This window comes from Oryctolagus cuniculus, chromosome 5 (genome assembly GCF_964237555.1).
Source record: "Oryctolagus cuniculus chromosome 5, mOryCun1.1, whole genome shotgun sequence".
NCBI lineage: Eukaryota > Metazoa > Chordata > Mammalia > Lagomorpha > Leporidae > Oryctolagus > Oryctolagus cuniculus.
Genome location: NC_091436.1, coordinates 136,168,372 through 136,184,234, shown reverse-complemented (window position 1 = coordinate 136,184,234; position 15,863 = coordinate 136,168,372). Strand labels below are relative to the sequence as shown.

The 15,863-nt window shown below is 57.0% G+C and overlaps 2 protein-coding genes across 3 annotated transcripts; both read right to left on the bottom strand.

The window, feature by feature from the left end:
- Nucleotides 1–761: 761 nt before the first annotated feature.
- Nucleotides 762–9,934, bottom strand: TAP2 (transporter 2, ATP binding cassette subfamily B member). Of its 2 annotated transcripts, none has more exons than XM_008262759.4 (12): nt 9,797–9,934; nt 8,982–9,482; nt 8,779–8,893; nt 7,749–7,879; nt 7,324–7,529; nt 5,644–5,841; nt 5,350–5,478; nt 3,046–3,234; nt 2,707–2,880; nt 2,377–2,536; nt 1,895–2,031; nt 762–1,225 (listed from the first exon to the last, which is right to left on the bottom strand). In XM_008262759.4, the coding sequence occupies exons 2-12, from the start codon at nt 9,472–9,474 to the stop codon at nt 1,046–1,048; spliced, it is 2,112 nt and encodes a 703-aa protein (XP_008260981.2). In that variant the 5' UTR covers nt 9,475–9,482; nt 9,797–9,934; the 3' UTR covers nt 762–1,045. The 2 variants fall into 2 exon arrangements, with proteins under 2 accessions (XP_008260981.2, XP_002714655.2); XM_002714609.5 differs by having other exon boundaries at nt 9,694–9,826.
- Nucleotides 9,935–11,654: 1,720 nt separating this feature from the next.
- Nucleotides 11,655–15,633, bottom strand: PSMB8 (proteasome 20S subunit beta 8). The gene is made up of 7 exons (XM_002714610.5): nt 15,500–15,633; nt 15,007–15,331; nt 14,174–14,321; nt 13,913–14,024; nt 13,382–13,511; nt 12,472–12,676; nt 11,655–11,950 (listed from the first exon to the last, which is right to left on the bottom strand). Exons 2-7 carry the CDS (start codon nt 15,238–15,240, stop codon nt 11,862–11,864), a joined length of 918 nt encoding a protein of 305 aa, XP_002714656.3. The 5' UTR covers nt 15,241–15,331; nt 15,500–15,633; the 3' UTR covers nt 11,655–11,861.
- Between the last annotated feature and the right edge of the window lie 230 nt (nt 15,634–15,863).

The window sequence follows — 15,863 nt, the reverse complement described above, 5'->3', positions numbered from 1 at the left end:
TGTGGATTCTGGGGTGAATCTGTGTAACCTTGGCAGTTTCTTTATCTGTAAAATGGGAGCATTAACCTCATAGGGTCGTGGATAAGGTTGAAAAGTGATAATGCATGCAAAAGTCTATCATAGTCACTACCAGTATTGAAACTCCATGAATGGTAGCTCTCATTCCTGTTCCTGTTATTATCAATCTTGTTAGCCCTGGGAATGGTGCTCTGACTCTGCATACTCTAGCTCCCCCACATCAGGCACTGGCGAGACTGGGGAAGACACAGAAAGGTAATGTCCCGGCCAGCACTGTGGCTTAGCGGGTAAGGCTGCCGCCTGCAGTGCCAGCATCCCATATGAGCGCCAGTTCAAGTCCCGGCTGCTCCCTGCACCCGTGTGGGAGACCAGGAAGAAGCTCCTGATTCCTGCCTTCAGACTGGCCCAGCTCCAGCCATTGTGGCCATCTGGGGAGTGAACCAGTGGATGAAAGACTCTCTCTCCCTCTCTTTCTCTCTCTCTCTCTCTCTCTCTGCCTCTGCCTGTCTTTAACTCTGCCTTTCAAGTAATTAAATAAATCTTGACAAAAAAGAAAAAGAAAGGTACCATCATGAATACTTATGTCATACAGGAAGTTTGTATCTCAAAGAACAGATAGAGGACTGTCAGGCAGGCCAGTAAAAGACCAACTGTGGCTCTGGGAAGTGAAACAATGGGTAGCTTTACTCTTCTTTGTACTTCTCTACATTTTCTCCATGAATGTACACTTACTTGCACATGTGTTAAGGAAAATATTTAAAATATATTTATTATGGCACAGTACACTGTTCTGTACCTGAAGAAGCTCTAATCACCAAGGAGCTAAGGTTTCCAGACACACATCCCAGCCTCACTCTGACTCCCCCACCCCTCTGCCCCACCCCACCAAAAGCACACAGCGCCCACTTCTTCACCACGCCTCGGCTTCCAGGAACAACCATCCAGGGCACAGCCCCGGGGAAAGTCAGGGCAGCAGCACGTGGGTCACGGAGACAGCACGGAGAAGGGCCCAAGGCCCCCCGGGGCCTCAGTCCTGCAGCTGCTGCTGCACCAGGCGGCTGTAGAGGTCCTGGCCCTCCCGGAGCTGGGCGGGCTCCAGCAGCCTTCCCTGCCTCAGCACCAGGATCTGGTCGGCGTTCTGGATCGTCTGCAGCCTGTGGGCGATCACCAGCACCACTCGGTCACCCTGGGACTTCCAGTCCTGCAGCTGAAGGGAGAGGTCCACCAGGCCTCAGGAAAGGAGAATGGGATAGACACCTGCTACGCACTGAACAAGATTTGGCTCTGGAAATCACGCCGACGTTTCATTCCCCAGGTCATAAATGGATGGTACCAAGAGGCTGGAAATTAATCCAGTTCTGCTGCTCAGGAGGTGGAGCTCGTGAGAGGTCCTTAGGTTGCTGGAGGGGAACCCTCAGAAGAGGGTGGTTATAAAAAGGACAAATGGGGCCTGAGCCTCATCAGGAGGCCTATGAACCTCCAAACCATGGGCCCAACTACGTCTCTTTCTTTCATTCACAGCTTGTCTTAGATAGTTGTTACAGTGATGGAAAACGGATTGCTACAGCACCACAGTTGAACTGGGACCCGTCTCTTGTGACTTAGGGTGAGGAAGGTGTGAGATGGGGTGGTGGGAAGGGGTGGTGGCTAAAGGCCGGCACTGCCTCCTCTCTCGGCTGTGGCTGGGGGACAGGAAGGGGAACAGTGGCCAAACCAAGGGTGTCTGTCCCATGCCACCTTGCTCTCCATTCCAGTCCCCGGGCCCAGGAAGGCCCAGACGCCCTCCCAAAATGGGCCATTCATTCTCCACCCCCGCCACGACTGCCAAGCATGCCCCCAGGACCACTGCCCCCGACCCTCCCACGCCAGTACTCACGGCCTGCTCACACTGCACGTCCAGGGCACTGGTGGCCTCATCCAGGATGAGAACCCGTGGGTCCCGCACCAGGGCCCGGGCGATGGCCACACGTTGCTTCTGTCCCACAGCCAGCTGACTCCCCTTCTCCCCGACATCTGAGGAAGCCAGAGAAATCCCCTCCCTGAGCTACAAGTGACCACAACACTCCTCTTCCCCGCAAGGAGGGGCGAGCACCGCGGCTGTGTCCCCTGGGACCAGCCAGGAGGGAGGAGGGCCCAGTGGGAGGAGGTTCCGGGGGCTGAGGGCCTGCACAAGCTGCTGTGTGGAGGGAGTGCTGTCTGCACCGCCCCCTGGGAGAAGAGGGAGGGAGGGAGGGAGAGGTCAGGATAGAGGAAAAGGCAGAGAAACAGCAGGCATCCAGCTTCAGGGACACAGCGCTCAGCCCAGAGCAAGCCCCATTTTCTCTGGCCCCAGGAGCAGGCTTACCGCGCTCTCCATACCTGTGAATATCCCACGCTCCATTTCCCTTATGAAGTCGTCCGCCCGCGCAGCCCGCACGGCAGCCATCACCTGGTCGTCCCCGCAGTTCGCAAGCCCATAGGCGATGTTGTCCCTCACGGAACCCGAGAACAGCACAGGCTCCTGCCCGACCACAGCCACCTGTGCACAGGGGATGGCCGCAGAGGGTCACGGGTAAGCCCCAGAGCAGGGCCCCTCTCCTCCTCGCTGCCTCCCGCAAGACCCCCAGCGCTTCCGCCCACGATCTCCCCTCCTCTCTGCAGGCGCTGCTTCTCTCTCATCCGCTGGCTCTCTTCTCCCGCCGCGCCCACCTGGCGGTGCAGGTAGTGGTGCTCGTATTCTGAGATGGGATTCCCGTCCAGCAGCAGGCGCCCCCCGGTGGGCTGGTACAGATTCTGCAGCAGCGCGGCCACCGTGCTCTTCCCAGACCCGTTGGGTCCCACCAGCGCCGTCACCTCCCCGGGACGGAGGGTGAGTGTCAGCCCCTAGAAAACCGGCAAGAGTTAAGGGCCTGCTTCCTCTCCCTCAGGACTCCAGCTTGGCAAGCTCGGCTTCTCAGAGGCAAAGCTCTGCGGGCACAGGCGAGGGGGCCAGGCTCCCCACCCCCCGCCACCCCCCCGCCACCCCCCGCCGTGGCCTCTTCCAGGCACCTGCAGCACAGGTTGGTCAGGGCGACTGGGATATGCAAAGGAGACGTCTTGGAATTCCACGAGCCCCTGCAGCGTGGGAGGAGCCAGGGTCCCCGCTGGGGGCAGATTTGGCTTCCGGTCCAGGTAGCGAAACACTTTCTCAGCAGCTCCCACGTTGCTCAGCATATCCCCCCACATGTACACCAGTGTCTGGAAGACAGCGGCGGGCACGTGGGGCTGATCCGACAACCCCCCCCCCGCCCCGCCCCGGGGAACCAGCTCCCAGCTGCTCGCCCACTCCCGGCCCCTCTGCCCACAGCCAGGCTTCTCCCCTTCCTCGCCCAAAGCGGATTCTCCACCCTTAGCTGGACTCGCGGATGGAATCTAAGAGCCGCCAACAGGCAGCATTCGCAACTTAAAAGGCCATGGCACAGCGGGTTAATCCTCCGCCTGAGGCGCTGGCATCCCATATGGGCGCCGGGTTCTAGTCCCGGTTGCTCCTCTTCTGATCCAGCTCTCTGCTATGGCCTGAGAAAGCAGTAGAAGATGGCCCAAGTGCTTGGGCCCCTGCACCCCCTTGCGAGACCAGGAGGAAGCGCCTGGCTCCTGGCTTCCCCCCTCCTCTCTCTCACTCTCTGTAACTCTGACACCCAGTCCCACATCAGAGAGCCTGAGTGAGATTCCCAGCTCCAGCTCCTGATTCTGGTTTTCCTGCTAATGCAGACCCTGAGAGGCAACGCCTATGGCTCAAGTGGGAAACCTGGGTTGCATCCCCCACTCCCAGCTTTTCCCCAACCCCTGCCACCCTGCCCAGGCATATGGCATTTGAGGGCTGAGCAGCAAATGGGAGCTCGTTCTCTCTCACTCTCTCTTCCCCAGCCCCCAGCCCTGTCTTCCTCCCCATAAATAGTAAGTGAATAGATAAATAAATAAACAAACCACAAGGACTCAATTAACTCAATCCAGGCCGTTAAAAATAAACTCTACAGAATAAACAACCTATGTGTTCAACAAATAAAATGTAATAGGGAAATTTTTGTTAGTGCAACAGGGAGAGAGGAAGGGAAGAACAGAGAGAAAAGGAGAGAGAGATTTAAAAGACTTCTCATCCAGTCACACTATGTGGAATCTTAGTTCAGTTCTGATTCAAGCAACTGTTGCATGTATGAGACAACTGTTAATTTGACCACTGGATGTATTTGATGAGTTTGAGAAATTATTGGCCTTTTTCTTGGTATGATAATAGGCATGTAACTATATACTTAAGATCTTTGTATTTTAGAGACATATATTTACATAGGAAGCTATTACTTTCTTAGATTTGCCTCAAAATAATACAGCTGTGAGGAAGTGGGTGTGACTACAGATCAAACAAGATTGAACACAAACTGAAAATTATTAAAACAAGGGATGGGGCCGGCGCCGTGGCTCACTAGGCTAATCCTCCGCCTAGTGGCGCCGGCACACCGGGTTCTAGTCCCAGTCGGGGCGCCGGATTCTGTCCCGGTTGCCCCTCTTCCAGGCCAGCTCTCTGCTATGGCCAGGGAGTGCAGTGGAGGATGGCCCAGGTGCTTGGGCCCTGCACCCCATGGGAGACCAGGAAAAGCACCTGGATCCTGGCTCCTGCCATCGGATCAGCCCGGTGCGCCGGCTGCAGCGGCGGCCATTGGAGGGTGAACCAACGGCAAAAGGAAGACCTTTCTCTCTCTGTCTCTCTCTCTCACTGTCCACTCTGCCTGTCAAAAATAATAATAATAATAATAATAATAATAATAAAAAACAAGGGATGGGGCCACACAGGTTTGTTATATTGTCTCTTTTTTCTGTGGCATGAATTTGAAATTCTCCAGGACAAAATTAGTTGGTTTTTTTTTTGTGTGTTGTTTTAATGTTTTGGTTTTTGTTTTTGTTTGTTTGTTTGTTTGTTTGACAGGCAGAGTTAGACAGTGAGAGAGAGAGACAGAGAGACAGAGAGAAAGGTCTTCCTTCCACTGGTTCACCCCCCAAATGGCTGCTACGGCCGGAACTACGCCAATCCAAAGCCAGGAACCAGGTGCTTCCTCCAGGTCTCCCATGCGGGTGCAGGGCCCAGGCACTTGGGCCATCCTCCACTGCCTTCCTGGGCCACAGCAGAGAGCTGGACTGGAAGAGGAGCAACCGGGACTAGAACCCGACGCCCATATGGGATGCCGGCGCCACAGGCCGAGGATTAGCCAAGTGAGCCAAGGCACCAGCCCTAGTGTTGTTTTAATGTTTAAGAGAGAGAAATAAAGCCCAAGGCTTGGGAAGCCACAAGAAAAGAGCGCGTGTGGGCCCCTCACTCACGTGCACATAGCGGCCCACCTCCTCCTGGTAGAACAGGAAGGAGAGCAGCCCGCCCTGCGTGAGCTCGCCAGCCAGGATCTGCCGCAGCCCGCAGTTCAGCATCAGCACCTGCATCCCCAGTTGCAGCAGCTGGGACAGGAGGAGAAAGCGGTGAGCTGAGAAGGGGTCTCCCCATTCTATCCCCGCCCTGCCCCACCCCACCCCTGCGGGATTGAGGACCGGCTCTAGGCTCCCCAAGCCTTCCGTTGCCCCCTCTGGGCTCCCTCCATGCAACCACGCCGCCGGCCACCTCACCCTGCGCAGGAGCAGGTACAGGGCTCGCTCCAGGTCTCGTCGCCACCACAGCTGCCGGCATTTTTCCAGGGCCTCCTTGTAGCGACAGACTTCGTGCTCCTCGGCCCCAAAACTGCGCACGGTCGGCAGCCCTCCGACGGCCTCCCGCACCACCTGCCCTGCCCTCGCCACCGCGTCCTGGATCTCCAGCAGCACCGCCTGGCAAAGTGGGGCAGCGGACAGGTGGACCACGGGAGCGGAGGACAGCCAGCCCCAGGTCTCACTCCAGCCCAGCTATCTGAAAATGGCAAGCTGCTCTTCCCCTCCAGAAGGAATTAGCACAACCACAATGAGGAACAGCACGGAGGCTCCTCAAAAACCAGTCTACGACCCAGCGATCCCACTTCTGGGTCTACACCCAAAGGAGATCAAATCAGCATATCAAAAACACACCTGCACTCCATGCTCACTGCAGTGCAATTCACAACAGAAGCTATGGAATCAACCTAAGTGTCCATCCATGGAGGAATGGACAAAGGAAATGTGGAACAGATGCATAAAGGAATATTATTCAGCCTTAAGAAAGAATGAAATCCAAGGACAGGCACTTGGCTGAATGGCTAAGCCGACCAGTCAGGATGCCCATGTCACACACCAGGGTACCTGAACCCACACCCTGGGAGGCAGCAGGTGATGGCTCGAGTCCCCACCACTCAACGTGGGAGACCTGGAGTGAGCTCCTTGCTCTTGGCTTTGGCCTGGCCCAGCCCCAGCCATTGTGGGCATCGCAGGCATCATTTGGGGAGCAAACCAGAGGATGGTCACACTCCTTCTCCCTCTCAAATAAGTTAATATTTTGTAAAATAAATAAATAATGAAACCCTAACTTTGCAGCAAAGCTAGTGGAACTAGCTAGAGATCAGGATGTTAAGCAAAATACACCAGACACAGAAAAGCACAAATGTGAAAGCGTTAAAAATAATCATAATAATTGATCTGAACGTAGAACAGTGATTTCTAGAAGCTGGGACCCGTGGAGGAGGGGACAGCAGACAGAAGTAACAAGTTCTAGTTTCCCACAGCCCAGCGGGTGCCTAGAGTTCTCAGCAATGCTCCGTGTGCGTGCTGTGCAAACCCGGAGGTGAGGAGGGAATAGACCCCAAGCGCAACAAAAAGGTACGGAAATGGAAAAGCTGGCTGCCTGGTTCGATTGACTTACACTGTGCAAATATGCTGAGATGGTGCACTTTATGCCATAAAAATACACAAGTAGTGCATGCTAATAAAAAATTCATTCTGAAATATTTTCTTTTTCTCTGAAATGCATGGAAGAGGGGAGACAAAGAAAGAGAGAGCTCCCATCCGCTAGTGCACTCTCCAGATGCCTGAGATGGCCAGGGCTGGGCCAATGCTGACGCCAAGACCTGGAGACTCAATCCAGATATCCCATGTGGGTGGAAGGAACCTCATTATCTTCTGGGAAAGATGCACCCCCCCCCCACGGGGTCATGATCTTCTGAACTCCCACACCCCCTGGTGGATGCCTGGGTAAGCAGGCTGCAGTCTACACGTACGCTCTCCTTTCCACTCTCAGCACTGAAAAGAGATTCTCTCTCTCTCTCTAGGAGGTCCTCTAGCTACAAATGTGGGATCGCACTCCCCTCCAAGCTCTGTTCTCCCCACAGGGTTCGTGTCCAGTACCTGGTGGCGGCTGCTGTACACCTTCTCGGCTGCTATGGTGAGGGGCACGTCGAGCAGAGAGAGGAAGGTCAGCTGGGGGGACGCGTACAGCATGAAGCCGTACAGCCCCACCACTTTCACCAGGCTTCGCAAGAGCACATTGGCGTTCAGAGGCAGCCAGCAGCTCATCAGCAAGGTGTCGGAGCTCAGCCGTGAGTTCAGCTCTCCTGGAGAGGACGCAGCCGCAGGTGAGGAACCGGAGCCTCCCACGGAGCTCCCACCTGCCTGTCCCTCCACCCGCAGAGAGCCTGGGGGCTGCAGCCCTACTCTGTTCCAAGGGAGTCAAGAGGAGCCCCAGGCCCTGGTGCCTGGGTGGAGGCAGGAGGGTACCGGGCTGGGGCGGGGGGGGGGGGGGGGACACAGCAGACCTGGACTCCAGGCCTCACCTGTCTTAGTCTCCTGGAAGAAACCCAGGTCCTGGTGTAGCAGCGAGGAGAAGAGCTGCTCCCGGACCCGCACGTTGATTCTGGACATGATGAGCGTGAAGAAGCCTCCTCGGCAGCCTGCAGACAGCGAGCTGTGGGGTCGGGCGGAGAAGGGGCGAGGGGGTGCGAGCAGAAGGAAGAGAAACACAGAATCAGAGACAGCAGCGGAGAGAGGAGACAAAGAATCGAGGGGGAGGGGAGGGGCATGAACAGAGCAAGAAGAAAGGCGGTGTGGGAGCCACATCACAGCAGGCACAATTCCACAAGGGTTCATGGGGTCTGCACTGTGCTAGACACCAGGGAAGACAAGAGCTACTAGGAAGAGAAGCAGCCTGGTGCTGGCGTCTGCCTGGCCTCCATGCACCGCCCCTCCAGGCTTCTCCCCCGTCCTGGCCTCTCCTCCCCTGCCCCAGCATCCTCCTGACAGCCACTGATGCTCCTCTACAGGAACTGCAGCCATGAACCCCTGCCCTCCCCATCCACGGAGCCCTGGGGTCGTGCTGCCCACACGATCATGCTTGGAGAATTGCCCCTGGACCAACACTAAGGGAAAACACTAAAACCTACAGGCAGGTGTTCCATGGGTTTCTGCTACACATTTAGTTGTGACGGTCAAGAAGCTGTGGGTACTGCCAGACACGAAATAATGAGGGACTGGGCGCTGGTGAGCGAAGTGAGAAAGCAGTCAAAAATGGTGAGGCTGGTGTGGGACTGGGAGGAAGGCACGGACGTGGGTAGGAATAAGAGGAGGGAGCCACTTCACTGAGGACCAGGAGGCAGCATGATACCCTGGGAGTTCTGGGTCCACGAGGGCCACCCAATCAGGATGGATGGATGGATGGATGGATGGATGGATGAAGCAGATGGATCTTAAGTACATGCACGCCTATTTTAAGTATCTGGGCAAGAAACGGTCTGAAACTAGCATTGGGGAAAGGAGGGGCCCTGCAGATTTGGGTCTAGCAAGTGAGCCCAACTGCCCTTCACCTACCTGCCAACAGAGAAGAGGCACATGAAAAAGATGGCGCTGACAAATGCCTCGGGCTCAAAATCACTTCCCAGGATGTCAATCACACGACCGGAATAGTGAGGGATTACGGTCTCCCCTGCCAGAGGCCCGAGCGGGAAACAGACGTGTGGGCAAGTGCAAAAGGGCTTTTGCCCACCTCCGACCCCAACATCCTCCCCACTCACCCAAAACAGCAAACACCAGGAAGACGGAGGCAGAGGCGAGGAAAGGCAGGTCTGGCCTGGAGAGCTTCAGCAATCTCCACATCAACGCTCTGCTGTCCTCCCGGGCCTGAGCGCCCTCTGCCGCTCCCGGGGAGCTCAGCACAGCCCACACGGCGCAGCTCAGCCCCGCCGCCCCGTAGCCCAACAGCAGCCAGCTCCACGGCGCGGAAGCCACACTGGCTGCGGGCGCACTCGCCGCCCCTGCGACCAGGGCCCTCAGCGAGAAAAACAGTGGCGTGGCCAGGCACAGCACGGGTAGCCGGGTCCTCACCAGCCCCGACAGCCCTCCCAGAGTTAGCAGTCCCCACAGCCCCCCGAGTCGCAGGGTCCCCTCCAGCCACAGTCCTGGAAGCCCCTGGGGGAGCAAAGCCCCCACAGTCCCCTGAAGCAGCCAGAGCAAGGCCAAATCCGCCACCAGCAGCGAAGCCCAGGGTCTCGGGTCCGGGAGCGGCATGGCGCTACCTAAGGGGACAGGTGAGAAACTGGAGAGCTGATAACCAATCCTCGCCCCAGTCCAGAGCTCCCGGCTGTCCCCAGCCTCTCCCTGCAAGACGTGGTACCCGGCGCTCAGCAGCGCACGACTCCCACACGGGCGCCGTTCCCGTTCAGCCTAGTACTAACAGGAAAAAAAGTCCTCCTGACCCCGCCCCACCCGCTCCTGAGGCTACCCCACCTCCACACTCCTCAGGATCCCCAGCGATGGGGAGCAGGGGCGTGGGATGGGTGACGGCGTGGAGTGCCGTCTGTGCCCCAGGCCTCTGTCCGCAGGAACTCACCGGCGGCGGCAGGCGGCCCTGGAGGACTTTCTCTTAAGGGGCAGGGACTGAGCCCTGAAATCCCCTGCCTCCGTCTCAACTTCCTTCTCTACCTGGGTCGGCCCAGAAGCTCTGGCGGCGAGGGGGGCCCCTGAGCTCTCCAGGGTTTCGCTTTCGCTTCCCAGCCCACGCCCTCTTTCTGCGCGAGCGGCCACGCGGTGGCGCGCGAGACCTGCGTCCCCCGCTGCACCTGCTTTTCCCAGCCCTCGCTCACGCCGCCCCAGCCCGCAGCGAGTCTTTTTGCTCTTAGCGGCCGTTACTCCGAAATGGAAAACTGCCGAAGTGTTCCATCGTCGTTAGGTAAAATAAGGCTGTTTTTTTGTTTGTTTGTTTGTTTGTTTGTTTGTTCGTTTGTTTTGACAGGCAGAGTGGACAGTGAGAGAGAGAGACAGAGAGAAAGGTCTTCCTTTGCCGTTGGTTCACCCTCCAATGGCCGCCGCGGCCGGCGCACCGCGCTGATCCGAAGGCAGGAGCCAGGTGCTTCCTCCTGGTCTCCCATGGGGTGCAGGGCCCAAGCACTTGGGCCATCCTCCACTGCACTCCCTGGCTGTTTGCAGAATTGGGATGCTTTGTAGTTGCAGCAATACTGACTGTTCTCAAAGTTACCACCTCCAGCTCCAAGCTGGCTTAACAGGCCATGCACGCTCATATAAGCCACATCCTGAGGGGGAAGCCCGAAGGATTTCTCCCGGAGGGAAGGTCCCAGCCACTCTCACCCGGCCGACGGGGCTCCCCGCTTACAGGCTGTGAACTGAGGAGGCCCCTGTGCTGCCCAGCCGCATCCGGCGAGCAGGGCACCTGCTCAGCTGCCTCTGAGGCTGCCCTCCACGTTCTGACCACAGCACCACTTTGTCTCCAGGCATACTAACAGTAATGAAAACAGGAATCAGATTTCTATGGGGTCTGCCAAACCCAGAGCCACCTGAGAATTTGTTGATTCTAGAAATGACTCTTCAGGTTGGAACTGTTTCCAGAAAAAAAAAAAAAGTCCCCAGAGGGAGGATCCCTTGAATTCCAACCTACAGATTAAAATGTGACTGGCGTGAATACCAGTGAGTCACTTGATATTGAAAATAGTGGGCCCTTCAAAGTGGAGCTTTGAAGTCGGGGATTACTAACGTTTCTCCAAACCAGTCGTTCTGGGATTTTAAAGCTCTCTCCACAGTGAAAAGAGCTGCAGGCGGGACTGCCTGTTTTCAATGACTCCCCTTGGCAAGGTGCTGTGCTCCGTGGTCAGGGCTATTACCCATGACCCAGTGCATTACAGAGTCTCGCCCTGCCTGCTTCTCCTTTCTGATATGGGTCCTGTGTTTCCTCCTCATTCTCTCCGCTTCAGGGAGCCCTCTCTACTGCGTCACCCTGTCATCTGCCATGGACCATGACACCTCATGAAACTGAACCCCTCGTGTCCCCCTGGACGCCTGGTATCCGATATCTTCAGAGTGCATTTCAGGGTCACTAGCACAACCTTTACGACTTCCACACACACGCGTGAGGAGGGAGCTTTTTCGTCTTTCTCTGCAAAGTCCAGAGCACCTGCTCCAAGTCCCTTCTCCCGGCAGCCCAAGCCCTTCACAGCAGACCAGGGCAGAGTCTCCAGGTCGGAACTCTTTAGAAAGAACCCTCACCCATGTGAAGCTGCAAATAAGAGCTCACACATGGCAATGCCCAGCCTTCCCGGGGCCCTGAATGTGAAGGGAACCCCAGGAAGAAATACGGGGGGAGTCCCATTTTTTAGAAACAGCCTCTCTTTATTGCCTGGCCCTTCCCCCACAGCCCTCACCCCCCACACACCCCCCGCAGCCACAACACGGAGGCATCTATAACTGGTCTCCTTTATTGCGCTCAGCAGGGCACCCAGAAGGCTCCCCAGAGCAAGTGCTCATTGACACGGAGAACACACCGGGGTGCACCCGGCCACCCCCGACCGGCGCTGAGCCTCGTCCTTCTCCTGAGGCCTAAGCTGGCCCAGGTCCCTGAGTGGGCCCGGCCTGGGCGGGGGCAGGCTGGCCAGCCGCCACCAGCATTACTGCTTGGCTTCCTGGTACTGGTACATCAGGTCACTGACGTCGGTGCTCTCCACTTTCACCCAACCGTCCTCCTTCATGTGGTACACTGCGGGCCAATGAGAAAGGAGCAGCGTCACCTTTCACCTTTCACCCGCCACGTGCTCCACCCCCTTTGTGCGCTGCAATGTACTTCCGGCTCTGGAAGCCACCTGCCACCCAGCTTTCTCTGAGTCTCGCGATCTTGAATCTCATTCTCGGTGTGGGCACCCTGACACAACGGATTTAAGCTACCGCTTGGGACGCCTACATCCACATTCAGAGTGCCCGGTTCTAGTGCCCACTGCCCAGCTACTGCACATCCAACCCAGCTTCCTGCTGATTCTACCCTGGGAGGCAGCGAGAACTTGAGTCCCACCACCCAGGAAGGATGCTCAAACGGAGTTCAGGGCTCCTGGCTTAGGCCTGGCCCAGGCCTGGCTGTTGTGGGCATTTGGCAAATAAACCAGCCAATGGAAGATTCTCTCTCTCTCTCTCTCTCTCATTCACCCTCCCTTGTAAGTAAACTACAAAAAAACCTGGCTCCTTCCCTTCCTCCCAGATGTGGCCATGGGAGCACGGGTCTCTTACTATTGACAACGCCGCCAGAGTAGCTGTCTCTGTGGGTGGCGTGAACAATAGCCCTGCGGCCGAGGTCATAGGCCTCTTCAGGGCTGAGGTTGGGCCGATAGCCACTGTCCATGACCCCGTAGGCGTAGGTGTTCCCGCTTCCAGTGGAGAACATAGTTCCTGAGAGCCGAGTCCCATTCTCATCCACGTAGTAGAGACCAGGACCCTAGAGAATGAAAGAAGATTCCAGATTGAAACTGGAAAGGGAACTGTTAGTAACAGAGGTGCAACGTTGAGTCATAAAACAATGTATCCAAAAATTCTAATTTGTGGGTATTTGGCCTAGTGGTTTAGATGCAACTTAAAGCACTGTATCCCTTATCAGAGCACTGGATTCAATTCCAGGCTCAAGCTCCTGATTCCAGCTTCCTGCCAAACCCTGGGAGGCAGTAGGTGATGGTTCAAGTACTTGACTCCCTGACACCCATGTAGAGGACATGGGTTGTGTGTTCCCAGCTCCTAGCTCCACCCTGGCTGAACCCCAGCTTTTTCAAACACTTGAAGACATGGGAGCTATTTCTCTCTCTCTCTCTCTCAATACATTTTCCAAAATTAAAAAAAAATGCTCATGAAAATAGAAGTAAAAGACAAGCCTAACTTAAAAATGAAATTACACAAAACCATTTGAATTATGACAGCACTTTGTAGAATCACAGAACCTCTGAAATAAAAGGGGAAAAATGAACTTGGAATCAGGCATTGTAATAAAAGGGACAAATTTTAAATATATAAATATATATGTGTATGTATATATTTATATAACAGTCCAACAAACACTAGAACAGTCCCAGAACCAAGGGTTCCAGAGGTGGGAGGGGGGACCATGGCTGTCTCATCTGGGGGGGGGGCGTGGGGGACGGAGCTCACTCACCTTCTTGTCCCAGCCACAGATCATGCTGCCCATGGAGAGCCCCATGCCACGGTACTGGAACATCATGTTGGAGAGCAGTTTGGAGGCAGCTGACACCGAGATCCGCTCCCCATTCCGAAGGTAGTACAGCCTGGGGGTGGGGGGCAGGCAGGACTGAGAAGATCAGCTCTCTCCCGCCACTCCGCCACTCCGTGGGGCAGCAAGTGATTGAAGACACACACATTTGAGGATTATTTGGTAGGAGCTAACCATCAGGGAAAGCTTTAGAATGTGAAGAATCTCAAGGGAATTGAAAAGCCGACTCTCCCACAAGGTTGATGGCATCAGAGCTAAATAGCTGATCAAGTACAGGGCATATGGGCAGGAGCACAGGCTGGGATTTGGGCGGTGTTACCACCCAAAGGCTGTTTGTGAAATATTCCATTAGCACTAACCTGGGGCACAGGAGACAAGGGTGAGGAGCAGTGACTGACTAGCAGGGACTGACCCCCAAGCTAAGAAAGGGGAGAGGGGATCGGAGGCCTCGCTCACCTGCACTCCTTGGCCAGCAGTCGCTCCCAATACTGACAGTCGGCTGCAGAGCCAGACATGGTGCCAAGCAGGTAAGGGTTAATCTCAATCACCTTGTTCACCCTTATGGTGGCTGGAAGAACAGGGGGTCTTGAGGGAGGAGGAAGGACCCCATGGTTCTCCCCATGTGTCCTAAGTCAGGGTCGCCCTTAGCTTTGGTGCAGATGCTGGGCTGCTAATGAAGGGGGTGTCTAGCTGCCCAGGTGCACCGGGCACACTCACCAATGTAACTCCCGGCCGAGGCCCGGGAATCCACTGCCACGACCACGCCGTGCTGGAACTTGAAGGCAAGCGTGGTGGTGCCATGGGCCATCTCAATCTGTACATTCCTGTCTCCATCCCGGCCCAGGGACTGCAAGAACTCAGTGGGCTGAGAGAGAGAGGATGGAGAGGGAGACCTGTGACGGCTTCCACAGCTCAGGCTCGGGGCAGGCTTTTGCCAAGGATGGGGGCGAGGCGGGTAGGAGCTGTCAGAGCAGACAATTAACAACCTCTAGAAAGAAAGGGCTTGAGAGAAGGGAAGGAAGCAGCACAGGGCACCCCCCACCCCGCCCCCTTGCATTTTCTAGAGCAACGGAAATGAGCAATGGTGACTTGCGGCGCATTTCGATCCATTCCACCGTCAGCACGTACGGGAGAAACACTTGAGATCTAAAGTAATTGAGCCTGCATCGCCCGGCGGCGAGTCGCAGAGGCACGGCCAGCAGCCCAAGTTCCCAGGTTTCCAGAAAGGCGCTGGGCAGCCCCTAAACCACGGATCGCCACAAGCCGACGGAAGGGGCTTCGGGATCTGTGCGTGGTGCGCCCTCTCGACTTCCCAGGGGCGCGCCCTCCGCACTGCTCACTCTCTGCCCTGAGCGGCACTTCCCAACCTTGGGCCTCTAGCCTCACGTGGAACTCCCCCTCGCCGGGCCCCAGTCTCTGCGCTAGCGGACGGAACCCGCCGCCTCCCCCATCTCCGCCTCCGGCAGGGCAACCTCAAAGCAGACCCTGAGACCGGCGGTTCCTCTGCGCTCTCATTCCCGCAGCCCTCCGGGCGTCCTCGCTGCACTGACCTGCATCCCCCGGGGGAGGGCGAGCTCCGGAGATCGCATGGAGAAACTGTAGTGTCCCGGGTCCGAGCCAGACCTGTCTCCCGCCGCCGGGACGGCCCAGTGCGGCCGGCCCCCTCGCGAGGCTCCGCACACGTCCAGCAGCGCCATAGTCGCCCCAGCACCCGGAGATCCGTCGGCCTTCGCACGAGGAAGTGAAAGCGAAAGCCACAGCGCCGCGGGGGAGGGAACCAGCATTTTTCCTGCATCCCTCTCCCCTTTCCACGAAGAGGCCTTGGCGGGCGTCTGAACCGGGGCTATCGTGCCGGGGACCTGCTTGGCGCTCCGCCTGCACCGAGGTCGAGAGACGGATGGCAAAGGGCAGGCAGGGAAAGGACGAAAGGGAGAGGCGCCCTCGGAAGCCCCCTGGTGAAGGGTCGCAGTCAGAGACTTCGGCAGGTCCCGGGGTGGAGGGGGGGGGGAGCAGGTCGGGAGTGGATAGGGTGGGGTCACCTACAGGTATGGAGGTCAGCAAGGGCTGGGGGCCCACTCCCCGGGGGCGTTCATTCTAGCATCATTTTACAGCAACAGAGCGGGGACTGGAGGACCGGGCACTGGGTCCTTGAGGACAGGTTCCCAGCACAACTGGTCACTAGACCCGCAGCGGGTGGGAACAGGGGCGCCGGGGGAGAGGGCGCGGCCTCGGATCTTCCGACGCAGTCCCAACCCAGCAGCCTCATACACCCGCGGCCGCGGCGGGAGCTCTGGGGTCCGCCTGCGCCGCGCACCTTGCCAGCCGCCGCCCTGCGGTCCGCACCCTGTGCACTCCACGCCTCCAGACCCCGCCTCTCCTTGCAACCTGCGCCCGCGTAGTCTGCCCA

What these genes read in the sequence shown, in the direction of transcription:
- TAP2 (XM_008262759.4), bottom strand. Translation starts at nt 9,474, where the DNA reads ATGCCGCTCCCGGACCCGAGACCCTGGGCTTCGCTGCTGGTGGCGGAT. An exon ending in GGAGCGTGGGATATTCACAG is followed by an intron (nt 2,032 to 2,376) that starts GTATGGAGAGCG and finishes TGGCTTCCTCAG; the next exon opens with ATGTCGGGGAGAAGGGGAGT. An exon ending in ACGTGCAGTGTGAGCAGGCC is followed by an intron (nt 1,226 to 1,894) that starts GTGAGTACTGGC and finishes CTCTCCCTTCAG; the next exon opens with CTGCAGGACTGGAAGTCCCA.
- PSMB8 (XM_002714610.5), bottom strand. Translation starts at nt 15,240, where the DNA reads ATGCTGGTTCCCTCCCCCGCGGCGCTGTGGCTTTCGCTTTCACTTCCT. An exon ending in CCCTCCCCCGGGGGATGCAG is followed by an intron (nt 14,322 to 15,006) that starts GTCAGTGCAGCG and finishes TCTCTCTCTCAG; the next exon opens with CCCACTGAGTTCTTGCAGTC. An exon ending in TCTGTGGCTGGGACAAGAAG is followed by an intron (nt 12,677 to 13,381) that starts GTGAGTGAGCTC and finishes TTCATTCTCTAG; the next exon opens with GGTCCTGGTCTCTACTACGT.